This window comes from Nymphaea colorata, chromosome 9, assembly GCF_008831285.2.
Source record: "Nymphaea colorata isolate Beijing-Zhang1983 chromosome 9, ASM883128v2, whole genome shotgun sequence".
In the NCBI taxonomy this organism is placed as follows: domain Eukaryota; kingdom Viridiplantae; phylum Streptophyta; class Magnoliopsida; order Nymphaeales; family Nymphaeaceae; genus Nymphaea; species Nymphaea colorata.
Genome location: NC_045146.1, coordinates 23,025,943 through 23,052,068, shown reverse-complemented (window position 1 = coordinate 23,052,068; position 26,126 = coordinate 23,025,943). Strand labels below are relative to the sequence as shown.

General features: G+C 37.3%; 1 protein-coding gene across 2 annotated transcripts; it reads left to right on the top strand.

Annotated features, from left to right (window-relative positions):
• Positions 1-1,949: 1,949 nt before the first annotated feature.
• On the top strand, positions 1,950-26,126 carry LOC116260780 (MADS-box protein SOC1-like). Of its 2 annotated transcripts, none has more exons than XM_031639262.2 (7): positions 1,950-2,655; positions 23,295-23,376; positions 24,679-24,737; positions 24,848-24,947; positions 25,045-25,086; positions 25,447-25,488; positions 25,600-26,126. In XM_031639262.2, exons 1-7 carry the CDS (start codon positions 2,474-2,476, stop codon positions 25,735-25,737), a joined length of 645 nt encoding a protein of 214 aa, XP_031495122.1. In that variant the 5' UTR covers positions 1,950-2,473; the 3' UTR covers positions 25,738-26,126. The 2 variants fall into 2 exon arrangements, with proteins under 2 accessions (XP_031495122.1, XP_031495121.1); XM_031639261.2 differs by having other exon boundaries at positions 1,965-2,655; positions 24,676-24,737.

The following is a 26,126-nucleotide window of genomic DNA, read 5'->3' as shown; positions in this document are numbered from 1 at the left end:
TTAAAAGAACTTCCGGCATCCGTTAGAGCGGAAGAATTTCAACCCGAAAACCGGGTCTCCTATCTCGAATTACCAGACAATACAGAGTTGGCAACTAAAATTGCGGAAGCCGTTCTCCCGCATCACAAGGTAAGATGAAAAGCTTCGATGGGCCGGAAAACAGACGTTTTCCGTGAAGTTGAATCCGACGATAAATTGCTCAACACTGGATGTGATGTATAATTACGGCGGGGAATGGGTGGAGGAGGATTCGTCCGAACAACATCTCGTCTCACGCTCTTCCCTCGTTACTTGAATACAAAAGCTAAGGGATTTGAGATCCTGAAACGCGAAGGTCCAACCAAGATCGGGAGTGGTGCAATCGGATCCTTCATTTCGAGGAGGAAAAGGGTTTCCTAAGCACACCCATTTCAACCAGGAAAGCGAAATAAAGAAAGCATCGTGTCGAAAAGGACGCAACGTGTAGAGCTTCGAAGGGCGAGGGGCTAGCGGCCGGTCGGTCCCCCCCACCTCATGCCTCTGGGTTTGCTGTCGAGCAGCGGGTGGTGGAACGCTACTACGGCCTTTCACCAAAAAATAAAAGGAGGAGGATGCCGCCTAAAGCCTGAGGGAGCCTGCACTTCACGTCGATAGATAGATGCTCTTGGCCTCGTGCATGTGTGTGTTGCCTGCCTGCAGCAGCCCTTTGGACGGATGATATTCATATTCTCCATGGGAGTGGAACCCACATCTCCTGTCCTGTATCTGCGAGAGATCTTATCCTGAAAATATGAGATATGACTGAAGGCGGTGTTTGATTGGGGAGGATGTAACCATGGGGATCGTGTCATCACCCCTTTTCTCTCGGTAAAACGAGTCACACATCCAATCGGGGAAGCAATAATTTTTATCGCGCATGTCGATGCTCGGGTACGTCCCGCTGGCCGTGGCACCGTTGGGCCGTCCATCGCGCTCCCCGTGGACCACCACCACCCCCATGTCCACCGCGGTGGTCCTTCACACCACCACCAAAAAGCTGAAGAGGACACAAAAAAAAAAGAAAAGGTCTCCGTCGACCGCATACTCATCCTAGCTATATCAGCTGCTCCCTCACGCTGTCTTCCCTCTCTGTCCCTTTCCAAATTCCAAGAGAGAGAGAGAGAGGTCTACCATGGCGGTAGCGCCGGAAAGTCGCAGCGGCAATCGGAGGCACTCGCCGAAGAATCCGGGCGTTCCGTACCGCCGGTTTCTTTAACGGAGAAAGAGGAAGGTGATTGATTGATGTCTCAGGAAGGGTAGTCTGTCCATCACACCACGCAGGATATGAATAGAAGCGAGGTTCTGATATGAATAAAAGCGAGGTTCTCGGGGAGGGAATTAAATAAGAACAAAAGACAACCTGGTTGGGCGTTGCGGGAAATGCGCAGCGGAGTGGCGCTGATGCACGCGGAGGAGGGACCCCCCACCAGCCACCTTCCCTCCCTATCTCTCTTCCTCGCTCCTCGAAACCTAAAATGGTACCAAAATGGAAAGGCACTCGGCTCTCTCTCTCCCGCAACCAAACAAGCATTGCCGATTCAGAAAAAAAAAAAAAAAAAAAAAAAAGCAAAAGAAAAACAGGGGACTTCTTTTGACAAGGGGGAGAGAGAGAGAGAGAGAGACCACGTGAAGTGGGGGGGCCCCTCTTGAGGATGGTCCCGCCTCACGAAGCCGCCATGATGGCTGAGCTCACACGCGTCCTCACCTGAAAGGCCCTCCCCGCCGACGACTGTACGGACCGGTACTCGTCGACGTTGACGCCTTCCTAAGGCGCGTACGGCGATTCCGATGCCCCCCCCAGTTTAAATTATTGCCCCCCACCCCCACCGGGCTGCCCCCTTTTTCCAAAAAGAGAAGAGAGAGAGAGAGAGAGAGAGAGGAAGGAAAGTGCCGTGTGTGTGAACGCCATTCACCTCCTCCTTTGTTGGGTTTTTTTTTTCCCTTTCTTCACTTCACCTCTGCATTTTCCTTTTATCTCTTTCCCGAATGTTATGTTATGTTATGTTATGTCATGTTATGTTAGCAGAGAGAGAGATCAGGTAACTCTTTTTGGTTAGGGTTTAAAGAGGGGGCATGCCGAAGTAGGGCTCCTCGGTTTTCCTTTTTAAGCAACCCCAAAGTCCCACTGAGATTTCACGTAATTGTCTTGGCTAAATCGGTAAATCGCTGCCTCCATCATGGCGTGATAAATGAAACAAAAAGAGTTGGTATTGGTAAAATCCCTTTGCCTTTCCCCACTCCCCCGCGCTCTCTCCACCCTCTTTTATCCTTCTTCAGCTGTTTCCTTTTCTTCCACATATAAAAGGTTCGCTCCGTGTGTTCCTCCTCTTTCGGGATCTATCGGTCGCGCGGCACCTAATCTAACCCCTCCCGCAGTCAGATCGGCTAGGAGAGCCGCCGGCCGGAGAGAAGCCAGCCCATCTGTAGCCGCCCTCGGAGAAGCAAAGGGAAAAACATGGTGAGGGGGAAGACCCAGATGAAGCGCATCGAGAATGCCACGAGCAGGCAGGTCACCTTCTCCAAGCGCCGGAATGGACTCCTCAAGAAGGCCTTCGAGCTCTCCGTCCTCTGCGACGCCGAGGTCGCCCTCATCGTCTTCTCCCCGCGAGGCAAGCTCTATGAGTTCTCCAGCACCTGGTACGCCTAACCCATCAATCCCCACCTCCTCTCTCTTTCTCATGATTCTTCTTGAGTGAAATCGAAATGGGTCGTTCGCGTTTAATTTCCTTCTTCCTCCTGCTCGTTTGCTCTAAAAGGTTGACGAAGATCGTCTGGTTGAAGTGCCAAATTAAATCTTATGTGCAGAAATGATTCCTTTTCCTTCACAAATATCCTTTTTCTCCTCAGTTTTTCTCCCCTTCTAGGGTTTCCATCTCCCTCCTTCTCTATATGTCGTCCTAGTACTTCACGGCCTCTACTCCGGGAGATCCACGATAAATGGTCACAGGAATCCCATACCATATGTATATGGCACTAGAATTTGTTATCTTAGTCTAAATGATTTCCTTGGATTCTCTGAGGAACATCATATCTATATGTACATCACCATTTTTAAAGCAATATAGTACTCGTGGAGAAGTAAGGAAACAGGAATAGGGATGAGAGAGTGCCTGTCTTTCTTTAGGGTTTCATGGTACAGTTTCAACAGGTGTGCTGTCCGGATGAAAGCGTTGCCTACCTTTTGATTTTCTTTCCAACAATAAATATGGGTTTAGAAAAATTAAAAAAAAAAAAAAAAAGGTGCACCACCAACTTCCTACCCTATCAAATATGCCACCAAGATCTCATATGGACGTACAGTTTTTTGTTGTTTCTTCGTCCTCTTTTCTAGTTCTTCGGCATGCACTATGGAGTATGGACGATTACTTTTGCCTGTATTGTTGTTGGCAAAAGGAAAATGATAAGGTGATCAATAATCTCGGTTAAGGGTACTGCACTCTTCAACAACTCCTGTTACGCCGCCACCATCGGTGGTCATCTTCATCCATGTCATGCTTTTGCTTCTTCTGCAACAACGTACTCAACTACATACTCCAACGCTTCTATCGCTCTTAAATGCCATCAGCCTATTACCACACTCTTTCTTCCTTCATCGACAACTACCTCTTATTCAATTGGCCTTCCTGTCCTCACGACGAGAAACATTTGGTCATAATAGTCACGAATTTTGTACCGTTTAATGCTTCATATAATTGTCCACATGGATGTTTCGGGTGAAACGAAAAATACTAAAACGGCCAATTTGCGATTACACGCAGATTTGTTGTATCAAAAATGTACAATTGCTTATTCAGTATCCAAAATTTCATCTTGCTCTAGCAGTAATCGATCGGTCACAGTGATTCCTAAACGCTTCCGAGTTTGCTAGATCTCATTATTAGCCTTATATTACAGTGGTTTGTGCTCCTAAAATATCTTTCTATCAAGGGGAAACGGACGGCAGAAAAAGTACATAGTCGCTCGGGACATAGATATAAAATGGGGAATATGTTGCTAGAACTACAGCATCAACATGTCTAGATCTTGCACTTCTTGTGCTTCCACTCGAGAGTCATGTGCTACGTAGATCAGAGATTCCACCACAGAAAGCTTGATATCGCTTATGGAATGGTTGATGATGAACCCCTTTCTTTCGCCCATTGTTCTGGCCCTACATTTTCATAAGGTAGCTTATAAATGGTAAAGACTTTCAAAGAGTGTTGATCTACACTTAAGGTAAAGACTTTCAAAGACGCTTGATCTACACTTAAAGTGGCAAGCATTCGTATGTCAAGGTCTTCCGATGTTTACTATTTAAGAAAAGGATTACCGTCGGAACAGAAGATACCTGAATTTAGTGCTTCCTTTCTTCTCCTTTTTCTTGAGAAAAATCTGCATCACATCTACCGTTTCCTTCATGAATATTCTCTTCAGTTTTCCCTTCCGGTTCAACGAATTTTACCGTCACAAGCATCGAAATGTTAGATTAAGCATCTCTTATGCGTGAAGAATATATATTTGGCAAATCCAACGCAATGTTAAGCTCATTACTGTGCGAAGATTCCCCCAACATATGGACTCGACAACTCCTAGCTGTACCGGGCTACCCACGTACACTCCAGAAGATTTAGGCTTCATCTTCAGTTTCTGTTCCACCAAGCTCATGATTTTCCTCCGTTTGCTTGTGGTTATGTACCATTGCCGCAATAGGAAAGAAAACTTTAGTGGGATTAATGTCATATGTTCAAATTTATGGGAATCAAACTTTATCTTTCCCCCACCATCCAAAATTTCTGGCTCCCCAGTGGACGGTGGACAGTCATTCTTGAAAAAAACGAATGTACTACTTATTCCTTTTTTTTTTTAACGTTATGTAAATGGGCATTTTATACTGAGCTGGGAAAAAGGTAGCTTTTATAATCGACTCCGTGGTACGTATTTTCAGCTATTTAGTACTGCAGAACTGTGTATCTATATCTTGCATTACTGAATATAAGGCTGGATACAACTATAACTTAGATACCACAATGCTTTAAAATTAAGATCCGTATACCCGTTAACAGTGACATGACCAGGATATTACTGTTCCGGAAAATAGAAAGAATTCTTATCTATAATCTTAATAAATTCTGACTCCTAATTATATGTACTTCTTTGGACTTCATTATCTCAGGGTAGGACAATGTTGATGTGACCATGACATACCGGTGCAGTTCTAGGCCATAAACTTGGTTAACCTGACTACCCTAAGAGCTTGTCCTTCGAGTCTGCACTCCCGTCCCGCATTTTCTTTAGGTTATTTTTCCTCAGATGCCCTCATTACGATTCACCAAACAAAAACATCATGCTATTGCCATCGCATCTTATCTTTCGGGGGAATCAACAAAGTTGCCTTTAAGATGCATTAGTGAATGGAAATTAATGTTTTTGCATGTTATGCGATGCATTTCATGACATATTCGAGCTGGTCTTAGCTTATTCCGTGTACCAAGAAATAGCATCGGATTTCCATGACAACCCGACTGTTTAAAAGGATGTCATAATAAAACGTTACGTACATGATAATTTCTTGTCCGACTTCAATGAAGTTAATTAAGGATCTTTCCGTTTAGGTTTCAGTATTTGTGATTATGTGAGCATGGTATTAAATTATTCTGTTTGTACTTTATTTGCATGTGTTGCTTTCACCACCGCTGTCAAGATCTCCTATCTGCTGCCTTGATTTATTTTCTTTAATGGTGACTGAAATGATTTATCGGTTCGAAGATCTAGTGATTCTTATGCTTTTAGATATTTCGCTTTCTAAATTTCAGCGCATAAAATTTGAGTAGTTCAAATTTAAGACATTGGAATTTAGTTTACATTCAGTTTTGTATGCTTGACCGAGTGCAAGTAACTTTTATGTACCGATTTTGTTTTAATTTGTTGCTCAATCTACATAGTGTCTTTCTTTGCCTAGACAATTAAGTTATAGCCTTTTACTATAGATCCTAGAGGTTTTAGACGTTCATAATCTTGAAAAATTGGGGGACATTCCATGAGATACTAACGTTGGCACATCGGCTATTCTCTTAGTTGGATGGTCCAAAATGGATGAGTAGCGATGCAATAAATAGAACACAAAGCTACAGAACAAGTGCCATAACTTTGGAATAACAATGCTTGAGTCGTCCTTTAATGAGTTGCTAGCTGATTGCTAAGACAAAGTTATTGATTAGTTTTGCTCCTAATGGAAAGGCTATAAGGATCGATGATTCCTCCGTAGAATCATGGGCACGAGAAGTTAGAAACTATGATCTTGCAAAAGGTTTCTATATGGACACTAAGTTAGAAAGGGGATGAAAGCAGATCCCGATCATCTTTCAAATGAAAAGTTTTTAGGATGTCTTGCTGGAGGTGGCAAATCCTATGGGGATCATGCTAATCGGAATTTCTGTCTGGCTTCTCATGATATCTTCAGCACACGTAGATGAGAAATTATGCTCATTCGTTTGTCAGCTACATGACAATGGTCAGGATTCAAAATGATCATTCTCAATGTAGGCTCATTAAAGATAAGTAAAAAAAAAGAGAGAGAAGGCAAGGGCCGTGCTCCAAAATAAATGATAATACACACATCAAAATTTATGCTAAATAAAACTCATTACTTATCATTCTGTCGGTATCTATTTGTTCGTTGTATTCTTCTATCTTCAATAGCTCAAAAACCTTAAAAGATGGTGAAAGCATCTACCGTGCCGTTCAACGGAAAAACTTCCACGAGAACTTATATACTGAGTAGGGCAAACTTCAGACACTGACCGCGATAGGGTTTTGACTGAACTGGCTTGTAAGCAACTTACCAAGATATATATGCATTTCCTGCTGATGTTAATTTCGTTGAAGTCTTAATGACATGAAAATATGCATGGCCACGAATGTCATTAGCATTGTAGCTATAAATAACTCATATACATCCCTCAGTATTATGCTAAAATGAAATCATCCGCATTTTTCAAATTCCTACTCTTCTTGTAATTTAGTGTTTTGTTAATTCCATATTCTTAACAGCCTTTTATGCTCTTTAAGATCCCTCACCTTTAGTCCAGGTCTAGAGACCGTGTGTGGCCAAATATATATACTTACTAGTTTTTACAACAAATGCACCTTCGGTAAGGCTTTAAGACCGTTATATTATGACCGTGTGTGGGCACATATATATATATTCTCATGGTGAAAAGCTGCAATATTTGAACTGTAATTTCTTATGTACCACTAGGTAACCACGCCAAATTAGACAGTCGGTGTATGGTAAAACCCAAATTTGGTACACGGGAAAGTTGATAAAGGAAATGACTACTTACGAAATGAAGATGCACACTGATTAAAGTTAGAGTCAATGAGGAAGAAAATGAGTTTACATAAGGAAAATATTGGTGCTCTTTGAGATGGTTAAAGCATTTTTCTTGGAGACTTATCACGGCGCCAGTGAGGTGGACAACATGTAAGTGGGGAAATAAGAAAGAAAAAAGGTGAATAATTGGGATTCAGATAGATGTCATTACAAAAATTAAAGGTAAGTTAACTAATTAAGTTTTTTATATTGTATAAAAAAATGTCGGAGAAAGTAACTTGGAATTCTTACTTTATGTAGCTGGAAGTGTATCTGTCACTTTAGGTGAGGGCCTCTTGGAATTGTTATGTCGTTGGAAAATGGAAACCTACTTCATGCACCTCAAATTCACTGGACAAGGAGAGCAAGTGAATGACGTTGGAAAGTAATGAAGAATAATTCCAACAAGCAAGTCAAACACTAGGGGAAAATGAAGAGATGCATGTGGCATGGGCAGATTGGGAAAGCAGCCGACAAAGTTCTCTTGAATGAAATAACAGAGAGAGACAATCAATGATGGTGATCTACGAAAAATTAGTCGCAAGTTGGAGAGGTAAATCTATATCTGAGAGACAACAATGAGAATATTGGATTGTTCGAAGACAGAAGGCAGGTCATTATCATCGAAAGTTGCCAAGGCGAGAAGAGGCAAGCTGGTCTCCTCCATGAAAGATGAGAAAGAGAAGAAGAAAGAAGAAAGGAGATGGAACGAGATCGCGAGGAGAAAGAAAGGAACAAGGTGGTTGAAAGAGGATGTGGAAGGAGGGGGTGGTGCAAGGGAAAAATGATAATTGAAGTGAAGTAAAAAGAGAGAGATCTTGGGATGTGGATAGAAATGGACAATTGGGAAAGGGCAACAACAAGGAGGGAAGTTGAGGAAAGATGAAGGTCGCATGGATGATGAAAGACAAAGACTAATTGGCTACGAAGGCAAGGAGAGCAGGAGCACTCTAAAAGTACTAATCAAGAGTCGTCAAGACTATTTGGTTCTTGTTGATTGACTATAGATAAATAGATACATGTTTTTATATGGAAATATATATATATATATATGTGTGTGTGTGTGTGTATCAAGAATTAGTTAGCCAAGAAATGGTCCAAGGCTGACCAATTGACTAATTTAATTAACTAGTCATTGGTTTGAGACTAGGGCCATCAGTTAAAAACCAACTCAACCAACTAATCAAGATTTTGACAACTAAGTCCCGGATCATGGCATGTTTTACTTTTGCTCAAGCATCATATTCATCTACAGATTAAGTCATTACAAATGTGACTTGGGTACAACTACCAAACACGGTAAGTCAATGCTTGCCCAGTAGTACGTAACGTGTCATATTTTGGAAAAGCTTGGAAATAGTCCAATATCTAAGAAATTTATAGAGTAATTTTCATATATACTTGTATCATATCATTTCCTTGTATTTAACTCATAAGTTATGCAAAATCTAAACAAAAAAAAATGTAGGGTAGATCTGAAACAATGAAGAAGGTTGTTTGCATAAGTTTTAGACCAAATTAGACAAAATTACTGTAACAGTGTGATGTGATATTCATGTTCAAATTTAAGAATTGGAATGGAACTTTCAAAAGCACATGTTTTAAAAAGGGTGCCGATTATAATATCTCACATATGATGATCATATGGGAAAAACATATTGAAAAACTTGCAAAAGGTGGTATTTATATTGTTATCTTCAACTCATTATTCGAGTCATGGTTTGTAATTAACCTTTCTAGAAGTCAAGTACTCAAAGCAGACTTTGTGACATTTTTAGTTGCGCAAAATTGTTGAGCCATTACAAATAGCATGAAGGCTGAGCGCCTCAAATTCAAGACTTGTGGTTCAACATGCAAGAATGAGCATTCCATCAAGAAGATGGCTGATCAAAAGCTAAATTGCAAGGAAATCTTGGAGATCCAAAAGACAACTAAAGTCCAAGGAATTATAATGAAGTGGTAGCTTCTAGATTCTTGAAACTAGAGAAGGGAAAATAACTAAGAATATTGGGGGAGGTCATCAAGCAAAAAACCTTGATCATCACTCAGATGCTCTTGATACTTGGGTATTTTGAACAAGCGCATAGTAGTCAATACAATGGATATGAGTTGGTTGATGGTGGTTGGAGATGATGATTCAAAAGAAAGAATCCATAAGTTCTCACATGAATCAATGACATCAAAGCTAGTTATATGCACCATACTAGTGCACGAAATTTTAGTGTGGCAGTATGGTTATGACGAAAAAGCCCCCGTTCTCACACAAAAAAGAAACTTTTTTGGAAAGACAAAAAATAAAGTAAAAAAGATGATAAAGGGCATACTTTTTTAAAAAATGATTAAAATGTCCCCTTACTCTTACTGCGTAGGTAAGTTGCGCATGCTGCATGCATACCGACGCACACAATTCGATCTACAATGACATAGGTAGAAAATTTTGGCTAAGAGGCAGACCCTTCAAAAATCAATGAGTGGGTGGAACCAATATGTAAATAAGCGAATGCCTAGACAATGGCTATGGAGCACTACTATGTAAATAAGTAATTTATGTGGGTTTATATGGAAAATTGCCTACATAAGTCCACATGTTCCTTTGCGACTAACATGAATTAGCCTTGCTTCAAGATGCAAAGGTGATCGCCACAAGAACGCCTTCTTTTACCATGTGAAAAAATGTCAGTAAAGCTCAGAAAAATGACATTGAAAGTTTTACTGACATTTTCTCGGAAACATGAGTAATATATGTATCCGTGAAGCTATTAACGATATTTCAATGAAAATGTTAGTGAAAGAAGACCTTTATTGATGCAGTACAAACGACAGTATAGGGAAGACTGCTGACATTTTCTACACGTCAATAATAGTTGCACATTTTTGACGTCACAAGAAATGTTGGTGAAAGGTAGCCTTTTCTAACACATTTAATATGTCAGTAATCTATGAAAAATACTGATGCGTCTTTGTTGCATCAGTAATGATTTCCTCGTTGTCGATGTTAGAACTTGACTACTCAGACAAATGAAGTACTGTTCAAGATCTTGATCCTCACAACGTGAAGAAAATGAAGGGGAAACAAAAAATATAAACATGTCAAGTAAGAGGGTAAGATTTACATTGTTCGGAGACATGGTGCCTTCCGACATCCACAGGCAACAACGATCAAAAGGACATTATTAGATATAAAGAATTACATAGAAGTAAAGTGCTCACCCTAGGAGAAACAAATTCTCTTTATAAGAACTCCCTTACTCTTTCCCTTCATTCTCCTCTCCCTTATAGGACTATCTCCTTTATATAGACTTAACTGAAATGTTATTACAACTATCCATTCTCCATGTTCTCATGAAAAGTGGAGACTGAAACCACCCACTCCTCATGTCCCATAAAAGATGGAGACGAGTAACCCATGTTCAACAAGGAAGGTGGTTCATGAAACAACAAATTCTCCTTTTGGCTTTCATTATCATCACTACATATGCCCCCATTGAGTCTAAGCAATGCCTGAACTTTTCTGAATGAATAGATTTCATCAAGACATCTGTTGGTTTCCATTGTAGAGATCTTTTGAACAGCCAATGTTCCCTGCAGCACATTGTAAATGAATGATATCTGATGTCAATATGTTGTCTGGTTCTTTCGTGATACATTTGTTTTTTAGTCAAATGTATGGTACTTTGACTATCATAATCTACTGAAGTCACCTCCTATACATGTCCCAATCACCAACAAGCCTCTGATACCAATTTGTTAGAACTTGACTACTCAGACAAACCAAGTAATGTCGAAGATCTTGATCCCTTTAAGGCAAAAAAATGGAGGAAAAAAAAAAGATAAATAGACCAAGTAATAATATAAGATTTACGTGGAGGCAAAGTGCCTTCTTACATCCACAGGCAATGATAATCATAAGAACTTCACTAGATATGGAGATTATACAAAAGTAAAATGATCACCCCAAGAGACACAAATTCTCTTTACAAGAATTATCTCATTCTTTTCCTTCACTATCCTATCTCTTGCAGTACACAAGGCTGTCTCCTTTGTATAGATTTAACTGAGATGTGACTACAACTACTTACTCTATGATATCATGCAAAGTGGAGACTAAAACTGCCCACTCCCCATGTCCCATAAAAGATGGAGAGTTAAACTACACATTCCTCATGCCTCAAGGAAGTTGGAGACCACTAACCCATGTTCAACAAGAAAACTGGGTCACAAAGCAACAGCTAACTTGGTCATCACGTCAGCAATTGTATTTGTATGGATGTTTCTTCCTTAGGTAAAGAGTTATTTTTAATATAAATTATGATATTGATAAATCTCAATTTTGGAATACACACAAAATAAATTCATAAGTATATAAGCTTTAACAAGGACTAAGATTCTTCTTGCTTGTGAGTAGTGGATGCATAAGAATATAAAATAAGTTACACAAACATACAAAGTAGACCTCTATAACTTCATATAGCTTTCTCCTTATTGCTAAAACAAAAGGTGTATCATAAGATGTATCAGTTGGGCCGACTTAAACACGTATCATAAGTATATATAAAGTGTCATAATTTTTTTTAGTTCAAAAAGTAGGAAAATTATAGAAAAAATGTGAAAAAAATCATGAAAAATTAGGAAAATGTGTTATATATATATATATATATATATATATATATATATATATATATATATATAACTCATCACACAAATAATGAACATTCATGATTCATTATTCATAAGTAACGACACATTAATAAATAAGGTTTAAATTTTAAGTCTTTTACATCACAACAAAACATAAGATTCATAAATCATTCATTTGTCAAATGAGAATTGAAATTATGTTTATGATTAAGTAATGATCAATCAATACAATAATCATCAATCTTTTTCTCATCATCATCATCATCCCTTCAAACAGGTGAATTCTCCTTTAACTTGATGGTTTTTAGCGATTTTTCTCTTTAAAATGGCAAAAAACTCCTCGAACAGCTCTTAGGAATGTTGAAAATAAAAGGGAGATTAATTTATGTCGGACAAAAAGGGGCGTTAAATCCCTTTTTGAAAAACAGACCTATCGTAAGATACAACATGATATAACATGAATCAGCTATATCATACGATATAGGAGCTGTATCATATGATATGGCTGATACAGGCACAGTACACAAGGATTTTGTGTATTGTGCCCTTGTCTTGTTGGTTTTTCCTGTCTGTACGATATGAATCGTGGATGGCTAAAACATAGATGGGAATCATGAAGGAACAAAAAAAAAAAGGGAAAGTAACACCTAGATGAGCATTTTCTCTTTAATTACAATAATCTTGCTCCTCTTCTACTTTCATAATTTGCTCGAAGAAGCCGAAGCTTCTTTTCATGCCCCTAGTATTCAAGGCTGCTTCAAAACCTGGGTGGGGAATGAGACACCTATCAACTAAGCAACATGTGCCCACCATTTGCATTCCGAAGAAGTAGCACCCAAGAGAATCAAATTGACGACTGGATTTTCACCACTCCACCAATGGCCAATTGAACCAACTAAGCTACACTCGTCAAAGCACAAAAACATAGTTGGAGATTAAGGGAGAAAGCAAAGGAAAAAGTAATGGTCTCCTACAGAACTGGGAGAATTTGGGATAGAAAATTAGGAACACATTTTTCTTGGTAAAAATGTTCAGTATTGAAGGCAAATACCAAGAGATTTTCTTCATTATTATAAGATTAATTTCCTAATCTAGAAATTCTCTAAGGGTCTCGGTATTTAATATCTTTGTGAGAATGATTTACAAACCAATATTGAAAACTAAAAAAGCATTCGCATGGATAACGTGCATGCTTTTAAACGCCTTTTTCTTATTTAACGCATTGCATTAATTAAGCAACAGGGAGCCAGTTGGAATGCCTTTCTTTGTAGAAGAACGTGAGTGAGGGTGAGAAGACAGAGCCGAAAACAAACTTAAATAAATGGAACCAGTGAGTGTCGCTTTAGGTTGGGCGGGGTGGGGGGAAGCAACAAAGTTGAAAAGGGAAAATATTGAGCAAAAGCAGTAGAAGCAGGTAACGAATTCATCAAATCCTATGGTGGCTAGCTCATAACCTTAGTATGAACCATGGATGAATGATCATCCAAAGAAGCCTCCATACTGAAAAATATATGTGATGACCCAAGGTGGGTGGAAGTGTCACAATTAGACAGGGTGCAATCAATATGTAATATTTGTCCCTCAAAAAAGGGACACAGATGGAGTTGGAGTTAAGTAGTCTATGCCATCTCTCGAGTATGAGTGCTATTCTTTACAACCACAAATCGGAAATATTGAATCCTTCTTCATGTAAGGGTAGATGCAGCGATCCTATTCCTTTTTTCATATTGAAAATGGGATGTTCACTAAGAATTGAAGAAGAATTAAAAGAAAGAGGGGTTCTAATTCCATAATAGAAAAAGAAACTATAGGAAAACGAAATAAAAAAGAGCAATAAAATAAACTCTCTCTCTCTCTCACACACACACACATTCTTTATCTCTCTCTATTTTTTCATTATATTGTAGCTAACCCAACCAAGCCATTAAGCACAGGAGTCGCGCCAAAAATTTTTCATGAGGTGAGCCAAATTAAAGTTTCAAAAGCCAAATTAAAGTTTCAAAATTATTTACATGTAATTAATTTTTTTATTATTTACATGTAATTAATTTTTTTTTTTTTGAGGTGAAGCCAGGGTCCATGTGGACCCTACCCTGCCTCCGCCCATGATTAAGCTGTACAAAGATACTACGACGATCTTTGAGCTGCCACCTTTGTTTTTGGCATTGCTCGTGGTAAAATAAAAGTTGAATGGCATACATAGGAGAGGAGTGAAAAGAGAAAATAGTATCTTTCATCACAACGCACAGACTCGAGGAGTAGAAGAAAAATAGTAAATATCATAGCGGCCATACACGAGGGGTATGACTTATGCCCCGGAGAAAATGGAAATTCCATAAACAAATGGATTGACACGGAAAACTTCATGAAGGAGAAGACGCAATGAAGGAACTTTTAAAAGAAAAAAATAATTGTCAACAGAAGAGAAAAATTGTTTAGGAACTTATTGGTTAGAAAGCTTACGATTGGTCAGTGTACTCTAACAACATTTTCTCTTTGTTTTTCTCTCAGTAGAAATATCAATAATCAAGATGATTTGTTATAGATCTAGCATACAAGGGTTCAGTACCTACCAGTTTCTAAGTGCTTCTTCACTCTTTTAAGCCATCTTATAATGAGTAAGGAGAGAGGGAGAGTACGCCGCAGCAGTCACAAATTTAATAGAAAATACGCATACATTATAATCAAGCAATATAATTTTAAATTAACTACATAAATTGCATTCACATGGTTAAACTAGTAAGAAAGCATCCCTCTCTCTCTCTCTCTCTCTATATATATATATATATATATATATATATATATATATATATATATATATATATATATATATATATATAATTGAAACTGACCTCTATGGAGGTTCTCTGCCTTTTCCCCTCTTCAATGCCACCGGTCAAGTCCAATGGACAGCCCTAGTAGGATGTCCCTGTGACGGTGTGATTCGTGTGAACCCTGTCGTCAAGTTTCATGATATATATATATATATATATATATATATATATATATATATATATATATATATATATATATATATATATATATAGAGTTATGTTTTTGCAGTTTATGGAATTCGTATCATAATCTTACTATAGACCTCATAACCCTGTTTGCCCCCATTCAAAGACCGACAACTAGAATGATTTTTTCATAAAATCTTTTCTACAAAAAGGTACTCTTTTTTCTTTTGAAACTTGTAGTCTTGGTCGTTTAAATTTCATCCATATGGTTAGATCCATATAAATGCCGGAAAGGCCAAACCATTCAATAAAACAAAGTTATAAGCATGCCAAATTAGCAGCAATATTGACAACACGTTGCGTTAGCCAAGCGTGCATTCTATTGTAGTATTTAAATGGGTAAGAATTGTCATCTGCGTTTTGCAGTACTAGGACAAGCACTAAGACCTTATTGGTCTAGATCTAATTTGTCTATCAAAGTGCTCCAATTGCTCAAGATATCTTTGTCTACTGGGGAACAAAACGAGAGTGTTTCATCCTTTTTTTAGTACTCAGTATTTGGGGCATGTTCGATTGGTTGGATAAGCTTGACTTCTTGCAAATTAAAGTCATCATCAATGTTGGAAAAGCAATCAAACACATGGTAAGGAACTGGAAGACTTCACTACCATGTAACTTTTAGACTTGAGATGGAGTGAAAATATTCAATAGGAGTAAGCTATAACTTTTATCAATTGGTCTACGGGAGTAAGTATGGTGAAAGTACACTCAAAGCGCATTATGTGGCCTATCAAAACTTACACGAAGATACCTTATTGCCCTCCATTGTGCTTGTGATAAGCGCGACAGGATTTGAGATTGCTTGATCTTGAGCGATGGTAGAAGATGAGAAGAAGGCACCATAGAAGACCATGATGGAGTGTCTTGCCAGGCTTAAGTGCTCTTGGAGGAGCTTTTGCACAAAATTTGTTTTTTGGATGGAAGGGAGTGTCTTGCATCCAATGTTGTAAAAAACATATAGTAAGCCGTATCGGTCCGGCCAATAGATACACTATTTCTTAAAGTATCGTACTTGTATCGTAAATTTATTTTTTTAGTTTAAAAAAGTAGAGAAAAATTAAGATAAAAATTATGTTTTTTTTTATGAAAAAACATGTTATACATAATGGCAAGCTTATTATAAGTATGAAGTTACTTCACAAACATTAACAAGTGGTCATAATATCATATAGTAGCACAACATGAACTAAGATATCAAAAAACATAATTTATAAGATGATCTACATAATAACTCATAAGTAAGCCATAAGATTTATAACACATCAAAAACCAAGTTTTACGTACACTATACATCACATCACAAGACAAAATTGTACAATGTTAATGCAAATAACAAATGAAAACACCTTCATTCATAATCTTTATCATCTCATTATCATTTTCATCTTTGGTAGGAGATATAAACCCTCTTTATCTAAACAATGACCAGATATCGTCAATGTACCTAAGACCATATCCATCAAATTTATGACTCAGCCAAAGTTGACCAAGTCCTTTTCTGTTCGAAATTTTGGGTTTTGGCTTCTCTTTTTACATTGTTTATACTTAGTAAATGCATACAAAACTACGTTTCAAGTAACTCTACATCAAGTTTGATGCTAATATATTTTGGATTTTTAGTATGTTATTTTTATATTTTGTTCAATAATTTTTTCTTTAGTATCTATAAATTTTGAGTCATGAATGTGCTAATTTATTCGTTGATATATATATATTCACAATATCATAAAAAGCGTATCGTAAGCTGTATCGGTCTGACTTTATGTATTGTAACTGTATAATATTTAAAAAAAATAACAAAACAAAAAAATCTAAAAAAAATCACTACAAATCAAGAATAATATGTTCTTCATAAAAAAACATGTTTTACAGAATGATAGACTTATTATTGCTATAATGTTATGATTCATCATTCATAAAAATTATAATTCATAACAATATCATTCTAGAAAGCACAACAAGGAACATAACATAACAAAATGTATATCATAATTTCATAACTATAAATTCATATTTCATAACCATATATTCATAAGTTATAAAATCCATAAGTGTATGAGATAACACATCAAAAAACAGGCTTTCGCACCACTACCATGTGGGATCAGATGATGCCATATCTTCACACAAAAACAAAAACCTATGGTGCACTTAACAAAAAACAATCGAAATCTATGAATCTATGGTAAAAGTATATGGATGTATGAAAAAAAAAGAAAAGAGATTTCATACCTTACGGGTAAGAACTAAAAAAAAAAAAAACCCTTTCCTCCCAACAAGAATCAGCCACCCATCCACAAATCAACGGTTTAATCGATGATTTGCCTTCAAGATGGTATAATCTCTAGGGTTAGAAATGAAAAAGCACAGGTTTTTAAAAAGTTATCATGAAAAAGGGGGTTGAGGCCTCCCTTTCTTGAAATCAGATTGTATTGCACGATATGGGGCGTACCACACCACATCATACGATACGGTGCCTATATCGCATGTAAATGAAAAAGGGGTGAGTTTTAAAAAAGTTATAACAAAAAAGGGGGTGGAGGCCTCCCTTTCTCGAAATCAGACTGTATCGTACGGTATAGGGCGTATCGCACCACATCGTACGATACGGTGCCTGTATCGCACGATACGTGCGATACAAGCACGATACTCCACCTGTTTACGATACGAGTGGTATATCATATCGCCTTTTGTAAATGCGATGATACATATCGTACGATACGGCCTCGTATCATATGATACGTACAACACTGCTTGCATCAGTTGCATGTGGTCCGAGTGTCGGGTTGGAATGGAAGACTTATTTACTTAGTTTACAACAATCTCGTTAATGCCCAAAGTAATCTTCTCACGGAAACTTCCTAAAAAGTCAAGCAGAGTGAGAAATTTGTGTGATTGTGTATGTATTTATAATATCTTGAATTCATTCAATTTATTTTTCTCATCAACTTTTAGATTGGAGGAAAGTCTAATTGAGATGGCATCAACCAAAACAAAACATCTCATTTTCAGGTTTTTTTTCCACTAAAATGCTTAGCCTGTTATATATATATTTTTTCTTTTGCTAAGAGCATTTTAGCTGCAAAGCTTTAAGGGTGGTTTAACGCTACGATTCCAACTCTGACATCATAAGTTGTTTCCCTTGTTAATGAATGTAATTTAACAATGTCAGAGAAAATCAGAAAGATAAAGGAGAGTTGTCTTAGTTCTTTGTGTTGGAGCTACAAGATCGGGATACCATATATGCAATGCCTATATCATGAGAGAGAGAGAGAGAAAAGGGTCTGTAGAATATGAGCGCTTGGCTAGACTCTTGGATAGACAATTCTTATGTAATTTTTTTAATAGTTAGGAGATAATTACCTTTCCTAGTTCGCAAACTTCGTAAAAATATTTGTTTTGACTGCTGATACATGCAAGTTCTCATACGCTCGAATGCTCACATTTCACAAACAGGCCTACACGCGCAAAACTCACTTTTTGACAGCCCATCATTTTTCACTACGAAAATAGCAGTTTGAGTTTTTTGCTTGATCTAGATATATTGCTTTAAGACAAATTTTATTAACAAAAGAAAAAACTTCCGGTCTCCACAGTAAAGCTCCAGCACAACTTTGACTATTAGATTGATGTCTTTAAATACATTTCGTTATTGAAATTACTTCATTTTTTTACCGATACTTATTTATCTGACCCTTATGTGTTGTTGAAAAAAAATAAAAGATACAAAGTAAAATGATTATTTTTTCATTTTTCACTATGAAAATAGCAGTTTGAGTTTTTTGCTTGATCTAGATATATTGCCCCAAGACAAATTTCATTAACAAAAGAAAAAACTTCCTGTCTCCATAGTAAAGCTCCAGCACAACTTTGAATATTAGATTGATGTCTTCAAATACATTTCGTTATTGAAACTACTTCATTTTTTTTATCGATACCTATTTATCTGACCCTTAAGTGTTGATGAAAAAAATAAAAGATACAAAGTAAAATTATTATTTTTTCATTTTTCACTATGAAAATAGCAGTTTGAGTTCTTTGCTTGATCTAGATGTATTTCTTTAAGACAAATTTCATTAACAAAAGAAAAAACTTCCAGTCTCCACAGTAAAGCTCCAGCACAACGTTGACTATTAGATTGATGTCTTCAAATACATTTCGTTATTGAAATTACTTCATTTTTTTTACCGACATCTATTTATCTGACCCTTAAGTGTTGTTGAAAAAATAAAAGCAAACTAAAATGATTATTTTTTATGATTATTTTTTATTGATCATGCATGGTTTTTCACCATGGAAAGCCTCCATTGGCGTTAGAATCCACATTTCAAGTCCCTTGTATTTGTAAGGGAATGTCACAGCGGTTTCTAAAGAATGCTCCCAAATAAAAGGAGCTATCATAATGAATATTTGTCACGATGGTGACTCATCTCTTGCCCACTATAAAGATTTTCCTTTTCTGGTTTATAATCATCCTCAATGCGTTCCAACATTATCATCTGCTCAAATATCTTCTTTCTTTTGGCTTGATTGTTGATATCGTTTCTTGAAATTCTCATCCCACGATTGACCTCATCACCATCTTAGATATTATTTCTTTCGTCCTCCCTCAAATTAGATGGCAGAATGTATAGTCCAAGTTTGCTGCAGATGCTTTGTAAAAGTTGATCAATCCATCAATGTGGTGGCGATTCTAAAAGCCCAAATTTGCTTCATGAAGACTTTGTTTGACTGGATCCGTTTCTCCCTTTGATGAAGAAGCAAGAGATCGTCCGCAGGTCATGTTTGGGCTTCAAACTTCTTCATCCAGTAACATGCTTTGATACCATGTTGAAAACATAAAAGAAACAACATAAAATGATTATTTTCTTTGATCATGCATGGGTTTGAATCGTGAAAGGTCTCCATCGGCCTTAGAACCCATCCAGGGAATTTTACAATCATGTCCAAGGAATGCTCCTAAACAAAAGGAGCTGTTAAAATGAATATTTATTACGATGGTAACTTCTCTCCTACTATCAAGATTTTCCATTTTTTGGTTTATAATTATCCTTCATAAATTCTAACGTTACCATTTGTTCAAATTCTTTCCTTCATTTGGCCTGACCGTTGATATCTTTTCTTGGAATCCTCAACCCATGGTTGATGTCATGACCATCTTCAAAATTATTTTTTTCAAGTGTAAGGCTAGCATTGATAACTGCCAGATCAGCTGCTAACTGGTGAACTACACTAGGAGTATGTCAAAGTTTAACAGAAGTCTAGTCTCTTATTGAAATTTTGAGAAGTCTTCGAGTTTACAAGAAAATCATTCAAGTGATCAGTTTTTGTAGTTCTCAGTCTTTTTGAGGCTAGAACCAAAGTTATTAGGGTGCCAGTTGGGATCTGCCAAACTAGCAACTCATCTCCAATGTGAAAGCCAATCATGTTATAATTGGTATCAAAGCATAGTTGAGCATTTGGACCTAGCTAGGGCGTCACATAAGCAGCCACATGTACCTTAAGGTGGTGGATTGTGTCGTCCCTCTATGAGAAGTTTAATCTCACGCACATTGAAGATTGAAAAATCATCAAAGGCTTATAGTGAGGTCGGCTAAATGATCGATTGTTCTAGTTTCTATTCTTTTGTTGCTGAAACCAAAGTCGTTGAGGGCAGTTAGGATACACCAAACGAGGTATTCGAGCCTACTATGGGAGGACTAGAATATGAACACTTGGACCTAAGTCTCACACGATTAGACGCATGTCCTTTAAGGGTTAGATTTGAAATACTTTATTATGAGAAGTTCAACCTTATACTGAAGATTGTAAGAAGTCCTCAAAGACATGTAGGGGCAGGGGGTAGTTACACAAGGACTAAGTCAAAAAATGGCAATCACGAATGAATGTGCATGATGTAGTGGTAATGAGAGGCATCAGACAATAAGAAAAAGGGATAAACATGATGTAGAGTTGGACAACAGTAAGAACAAAGGCAAAGTTGAAATAATGATAAATGAGTTTGAATGCACATAAATGACCTTAAGTTGAAAATGGGGTGAGGTATATTTTGGAATATAGTGTAAGCGGTTCGGTTGGCCTACACTTATGTAATTTGCAAGGATGTGGTCGGCAATGAGAGATCAGACTTATATTGGGCATTGTTAATGAAGATCACTAGAAATACAGGTTGGCCACATGGAAGCTGAACCTGCAGGGGGCGTTGTGAATCAGATTAAAAGAGATTTTTTTAAAAGATTTCTAAGCAACCAAATATCTTGCAAAGCTATACCATTATTAGAAAATCGAGACACATCAGATAGGACAAGCATTTCAAGTATGAAGGTAGATGTATCTATCTATTTACTTTTTCAAAGTTATTACTAGAAAAATTTCACTATTCTCTTTTTCTACATATTGTAGATATTGGCAGTTACCTTCATATTGAAGGGTGAAATGAGATCAGTATTCAAATTGCCAAACATTGAGAAAACCACAGGTTAGTTCATGAGAACATCGTTCGGAGGAGAACTGCAAGATTAGGTAGATAGTTGTCAATTTCAAATATAAGCTGCAAACTTTTGAAAAACCATAAAACGCAAAACAAGAATGAAAATATCAAATAGACAACCAGTCAATCAACAAAAAGTCACTGCTGCATTACATTCCAAAGATAAACAAAATTAAGTTTACGATTGGAAATTAAGGAAAAATACAAATGGATGAGGCGTGTGAAGTTTTGTACTGACCACTTCCACCATGGGTGCAGTAGGCTCCTACGCAAAGGTGTGGTCTTATATATATATATATATATATATATATATATATATATATATATATATATATATATATATATATATATATATATATATATATATAAGGGGAATTCCATCCCCTGTCACTGCCCGATGAACCATAGGCTGGGTAACATTTGCAGTGGGGCGCCAATGCACTCAGAGGTCGTAGAAATGTTATGGCCATTTTTGCCGTAGCATTTCAAGGCCCCTATACATATATATAAACCATCAATTTCAGTGAAAATGGATGGTAGAGATTAAGCTACAAAATAGAAGCCACATTCAAATTATTTTTTCAAGAGTTTGATTACTCCTCAAAGGAGATAAGGGGTTTTGTTTTATAAAACATATTTATTTTCCTCTCTTTTTCTCTCTCCCTTTCCTTCTTTAAAGGATATTTTGAACTCTTGAAAAAATAGCCTGACTTCTGTATTTGTAACTTAATCTCCTGAGACACACATGCACACACACCCTTCTTCCACTTCTTTTTGCTTCCCTTTGTTCAAAACTTCAACTTAAAAAGCTTGCAATCTCTGGTTAGATTGCTTTTTAGGTTTCTTTTGCAGATGAAATGCCAAATGATTCTCCCATTCATTAACCAATATTCAAAATGCCTCCGGAAAATCAGATGTAATGTGTCTTAATCATTCTAATACTTATATCTCAACTGCATGTATGGTAAATAATCCCCGGCCTTGAGTCTTTTATACTTTAAAGATTGTATATGTATATTCTATATGATGAGCTTAAGTTGCTAAGTTACACTAATATATACTGCAAGTATCTTAAAGTGGGCACCGAGTAGTATCCCTTCGAAAAGACATGTAACTTAAGTCCTTCGCAGTTATGACAGAATGAAAAGGTAAGCACCAAGCTACACCCTAGAGTTGCTTTGATATGCTGCTTATGCTTATAGAAATGAAATGCCTCACAAGAGACAAAAGGCGGTTGGTGGATGTTGTGGAACACGCTCAGATGCAAGTTACCCGCAGCCTGATCAAAACACCAGCACCCTGAAAACTTTCTCTCCCTAAAAGTACAATATAGTTCTCCTAATCTTTTGAAATTGATGTCTCTACGTTTCCCGTCCTCTAGTATTAGCAAGCAGGTTTTCCAGTTTGAATGAAAGCAAAAGATTTGATTTATTAGCTTGTCTGCAGTCTGACCATGTATTCTTTTATGATACTTTTCTGCTTGTCGTATCAGCAAAGTGGTGCTTATATTATTTACTTTCTCGACCTGAATTTACTTGATCCTTTTTTTTATCTCATGCGGTACAAGCTGTGAGACCTCACATTCATTTTTCTAAGCATTATAAAACCTCTTAGAATAGACTTGTATTTGATGAAGTATATCATATTTCCTTCATATTATCCCCATGTTCCTCTTCCATCTAGGGGCTATGGCATGCTTTAACACGATAAATTGTAGATTATGTAGCATGGTTGCCGAAATTAAGTATTTAATTTTTATGTTTTTTGATTTTTCTAGCATGCAAAAGACCTTGGAACGCTACCACGGTCATTCCAAAGATGTCGATGTCAACAACAGGCCAGCCGAGACAAGTGTGCAAGTAAGCCTTACGTTCCAATTGCTTTGATAAGCCTTATCATTTGACCGACACTATGTCTATTTCATATTTTGCCTAATATATATATATATATATATATATATATTTATTTATTTATTTATATGTAAATCCAAACATTTCTTTCTATAACTCTCGACTGTCTGTGGTCAGGATCTAGTTATATTGCGGATAGATTCATGTTATTTTATATATTATTAGTGTACGAATGAAAATCATCAAATGGAACGTCCATGGCTGTCTAATAAAATTTTAGTGCATTACTTTTGGTCAAAGGCGCTATCTGGGAACAGGGTACTCTTGTAGGCGATAGCACAGCCAAGAGGCTTGCAGCTCTAAGTTTAACGCTTTGCCAGTACACGGAAACTATATTTCCATTGGAATGCAAGGCTTTCAAACAGATTTTGATAGATCTAGCTAATTACTTTTTGATCTTCAACTATGATCCTCCATGTTTTCCTTTGGCCTTTTGTCCAGCTTAAATTCTTTCATTCTTATTTCCCAGGCCATTGTTAAAAATTATGGGGATCTGCTACCTTAAGGATGTTTTATTATGCACAACTGCTCATTATAGCAAGAAGACAGATTATGAAATGATGTTAGTCAGGAAGATATCTCCTAAATGCGTATCCTGTTCGAGATTGTAAGTTTTCTGAATGCAAGGATATGAGGACAGTACTTCTAAGCCTCTGATCTGGCTTTCGACTGGCTGCAAGTGAAGGGGTACATGTTTCATGTCATCAACGAACAACCATGTGATGCTCTAATTCCATTAAATGGAGTTTCTTTCTCCTTGTTAGCACTTGTCAAAACTTATCAGTATTACAGTCAATGTCAAACAGATATGCTTTCAATACTAAGTCCCAATTTCTTGCCAACACATAATGTTACAGTTACAGTGATGGTTAGTCCAACTCAAAGAATCTTCAACCTGACCATATATATTATCATGATGAAATTGTAATCAAATGGAAACCTTTCTGAACTTGTAGAACAAGTTCATTTTCTATACTTGAACAACCATTCGATTTCAATTAACAGAAAGACGTAGCACTGTCTTATTTCATTGAGTGAAAAAGTTGGAACAAAAGCACTCATCTTCCCTGGTCCTGCAGAAAGCACCCATCCTAAATACATTTACGAGTCTCAGACAGTAGCTGTCACTCTTGATCTTTTGTGGAATTACTGGAACATGCATGCCATTGTCACACTCGGTTCATAGCAAATCTAATTATGCTTCATAATTTTCTTGATCACTTTACATAAATCATGTTTGTAATGCAGCAGTGGAGACATGAAGCTGCAAACATGGCCAAGAAGGTTGAGCAGCTAGAGATCACAAAAAGGTGTTTACATGTTATCACGTACAAATAGTCTTCGTATTTTTCTCCTGTACTGCCCATGGTTTCCAAGAACAAATTTAGAACACACTCATGTTTACAAGTGCTCTCTACAGGAGGCTCATGGGTGAAGGTTTGGGATCGTGCTCCATGGAAGAGCTTCAAGAGATAGAAGGCCAATTGGAACGAAGCCTCAACAATATTAGGGAACGGAAGGTACAGAATCAAAATTCATGTTCCCGAACTGTCAAGATTTGATAAATGCTAATGCTTTCTCATTGTTGATGAATGTCCTATCTGTTTGTTGTTTCAGGTTCATTTGTTTCTGGAGCAGATTGAGAAGTTGAAAGAAAAGGTAAATACACTTCCATTCTCCCCCCCACCACCCCCCCCACCCCCCCCAAAAAAAAAAAAAGAAAAGAAAATTTAATATTACCCTGCATCTTTGTACAAATACCAAATGGCAAATATATGGGCATAATAAGCTACCATGCTACTGTACCCTTCAATCACCATTCAGCCATAAATTCAGGAAATGAACTTTAAAAAACAGGAAAGAAAAATGTTGACCCTAAAAGAATTACTCACTCTCACTCATGATCTCTTTCCTCGTCTGAGAAGTCAATCTTCAAAATTAAAGTACTTCGGAAAAGAATTCTCAGCGCAGGTTGCATTTCCCATACTAACTTTTTATTCCGTTTGGAATTAAATTCAGCAAAGGGCCTTGTCAGAGGAAAATGCACTGCTGCGTGAAAAGGTAAAGTGGGGTTTCAGATTCCAAGGCACCCAATTCTTCCTTTTCTTTACTTTCCTCGGAAATTGCCGGGAACACTTCTCATACCATCCGCTGGAACTTTTGAAAATGCAGTGTGAAGTGCAACACCAACTTCACCAAGCTGCCCAAAAGGAAGCCCAAATCAATTTGGAGGATGACCAACACCCAGACGTCGAAACAGAACTGTTTATTGGAAGGCCAGAAGGTAGGAGGGTTTCTTCCTACTTGTAAGCTTCAATTGGATGCTGCTGGTCCCTGACCATCATTATGATAATAATCCAAAACTTTAAAAAGGAAAAATGGAAAATGACTGACTCAAGTGTATATACTCGAGTGGAGAGACAGAAGACAGGACTTTCGTATGGATGCACAGTCTTAATTACAAAGAGAGACGATTAAGAAGAAAGAACCATATTGTAAGGTCTAGAGACAAGAATGATATTTGGCATGAGAAATGTCCAAGCTCGCTAGTGTGAATTCGAATTACCCTGCGTAACGCATTCTTCTGATAAAATTTATGCTGGAAAAGGCTTGTCAAATTTCGAAAATTTAGGACGAGTTTTTCTTCATCTGCCATGTTTCTTTATGTAAGCTTATCATGCAGTGACTGTTTCTTCTTA

What these genes read in the sequence shown, in the direction of transcription:
- LOC116260780 (XM_031639261.2), top strand. Translation starts at nt 2,474, where the DNA reads ATGGTGAGGGGGAAGACCCAGATGAAGCGCATCGAGAATGCCACGAGC. An exon ending in CAGCTAGAGATCACAAAAAG is followed by an intron (nt 24,738 to 24,847) that starts GTGTTTACATGT and finishes TGCTCTCTACAG; the next exon opens with GAGGCTCATGGGTGAAGGTT. An exon ending in TTGAGAAGTTGAAAGAAAAG is followed by an intron (nt 25,087 to 25,446) that starts GTAAATACACTT and finishes AATTAAATTCAG; the next exon opens with CAAAGGGCCTTGTCAGAGGA.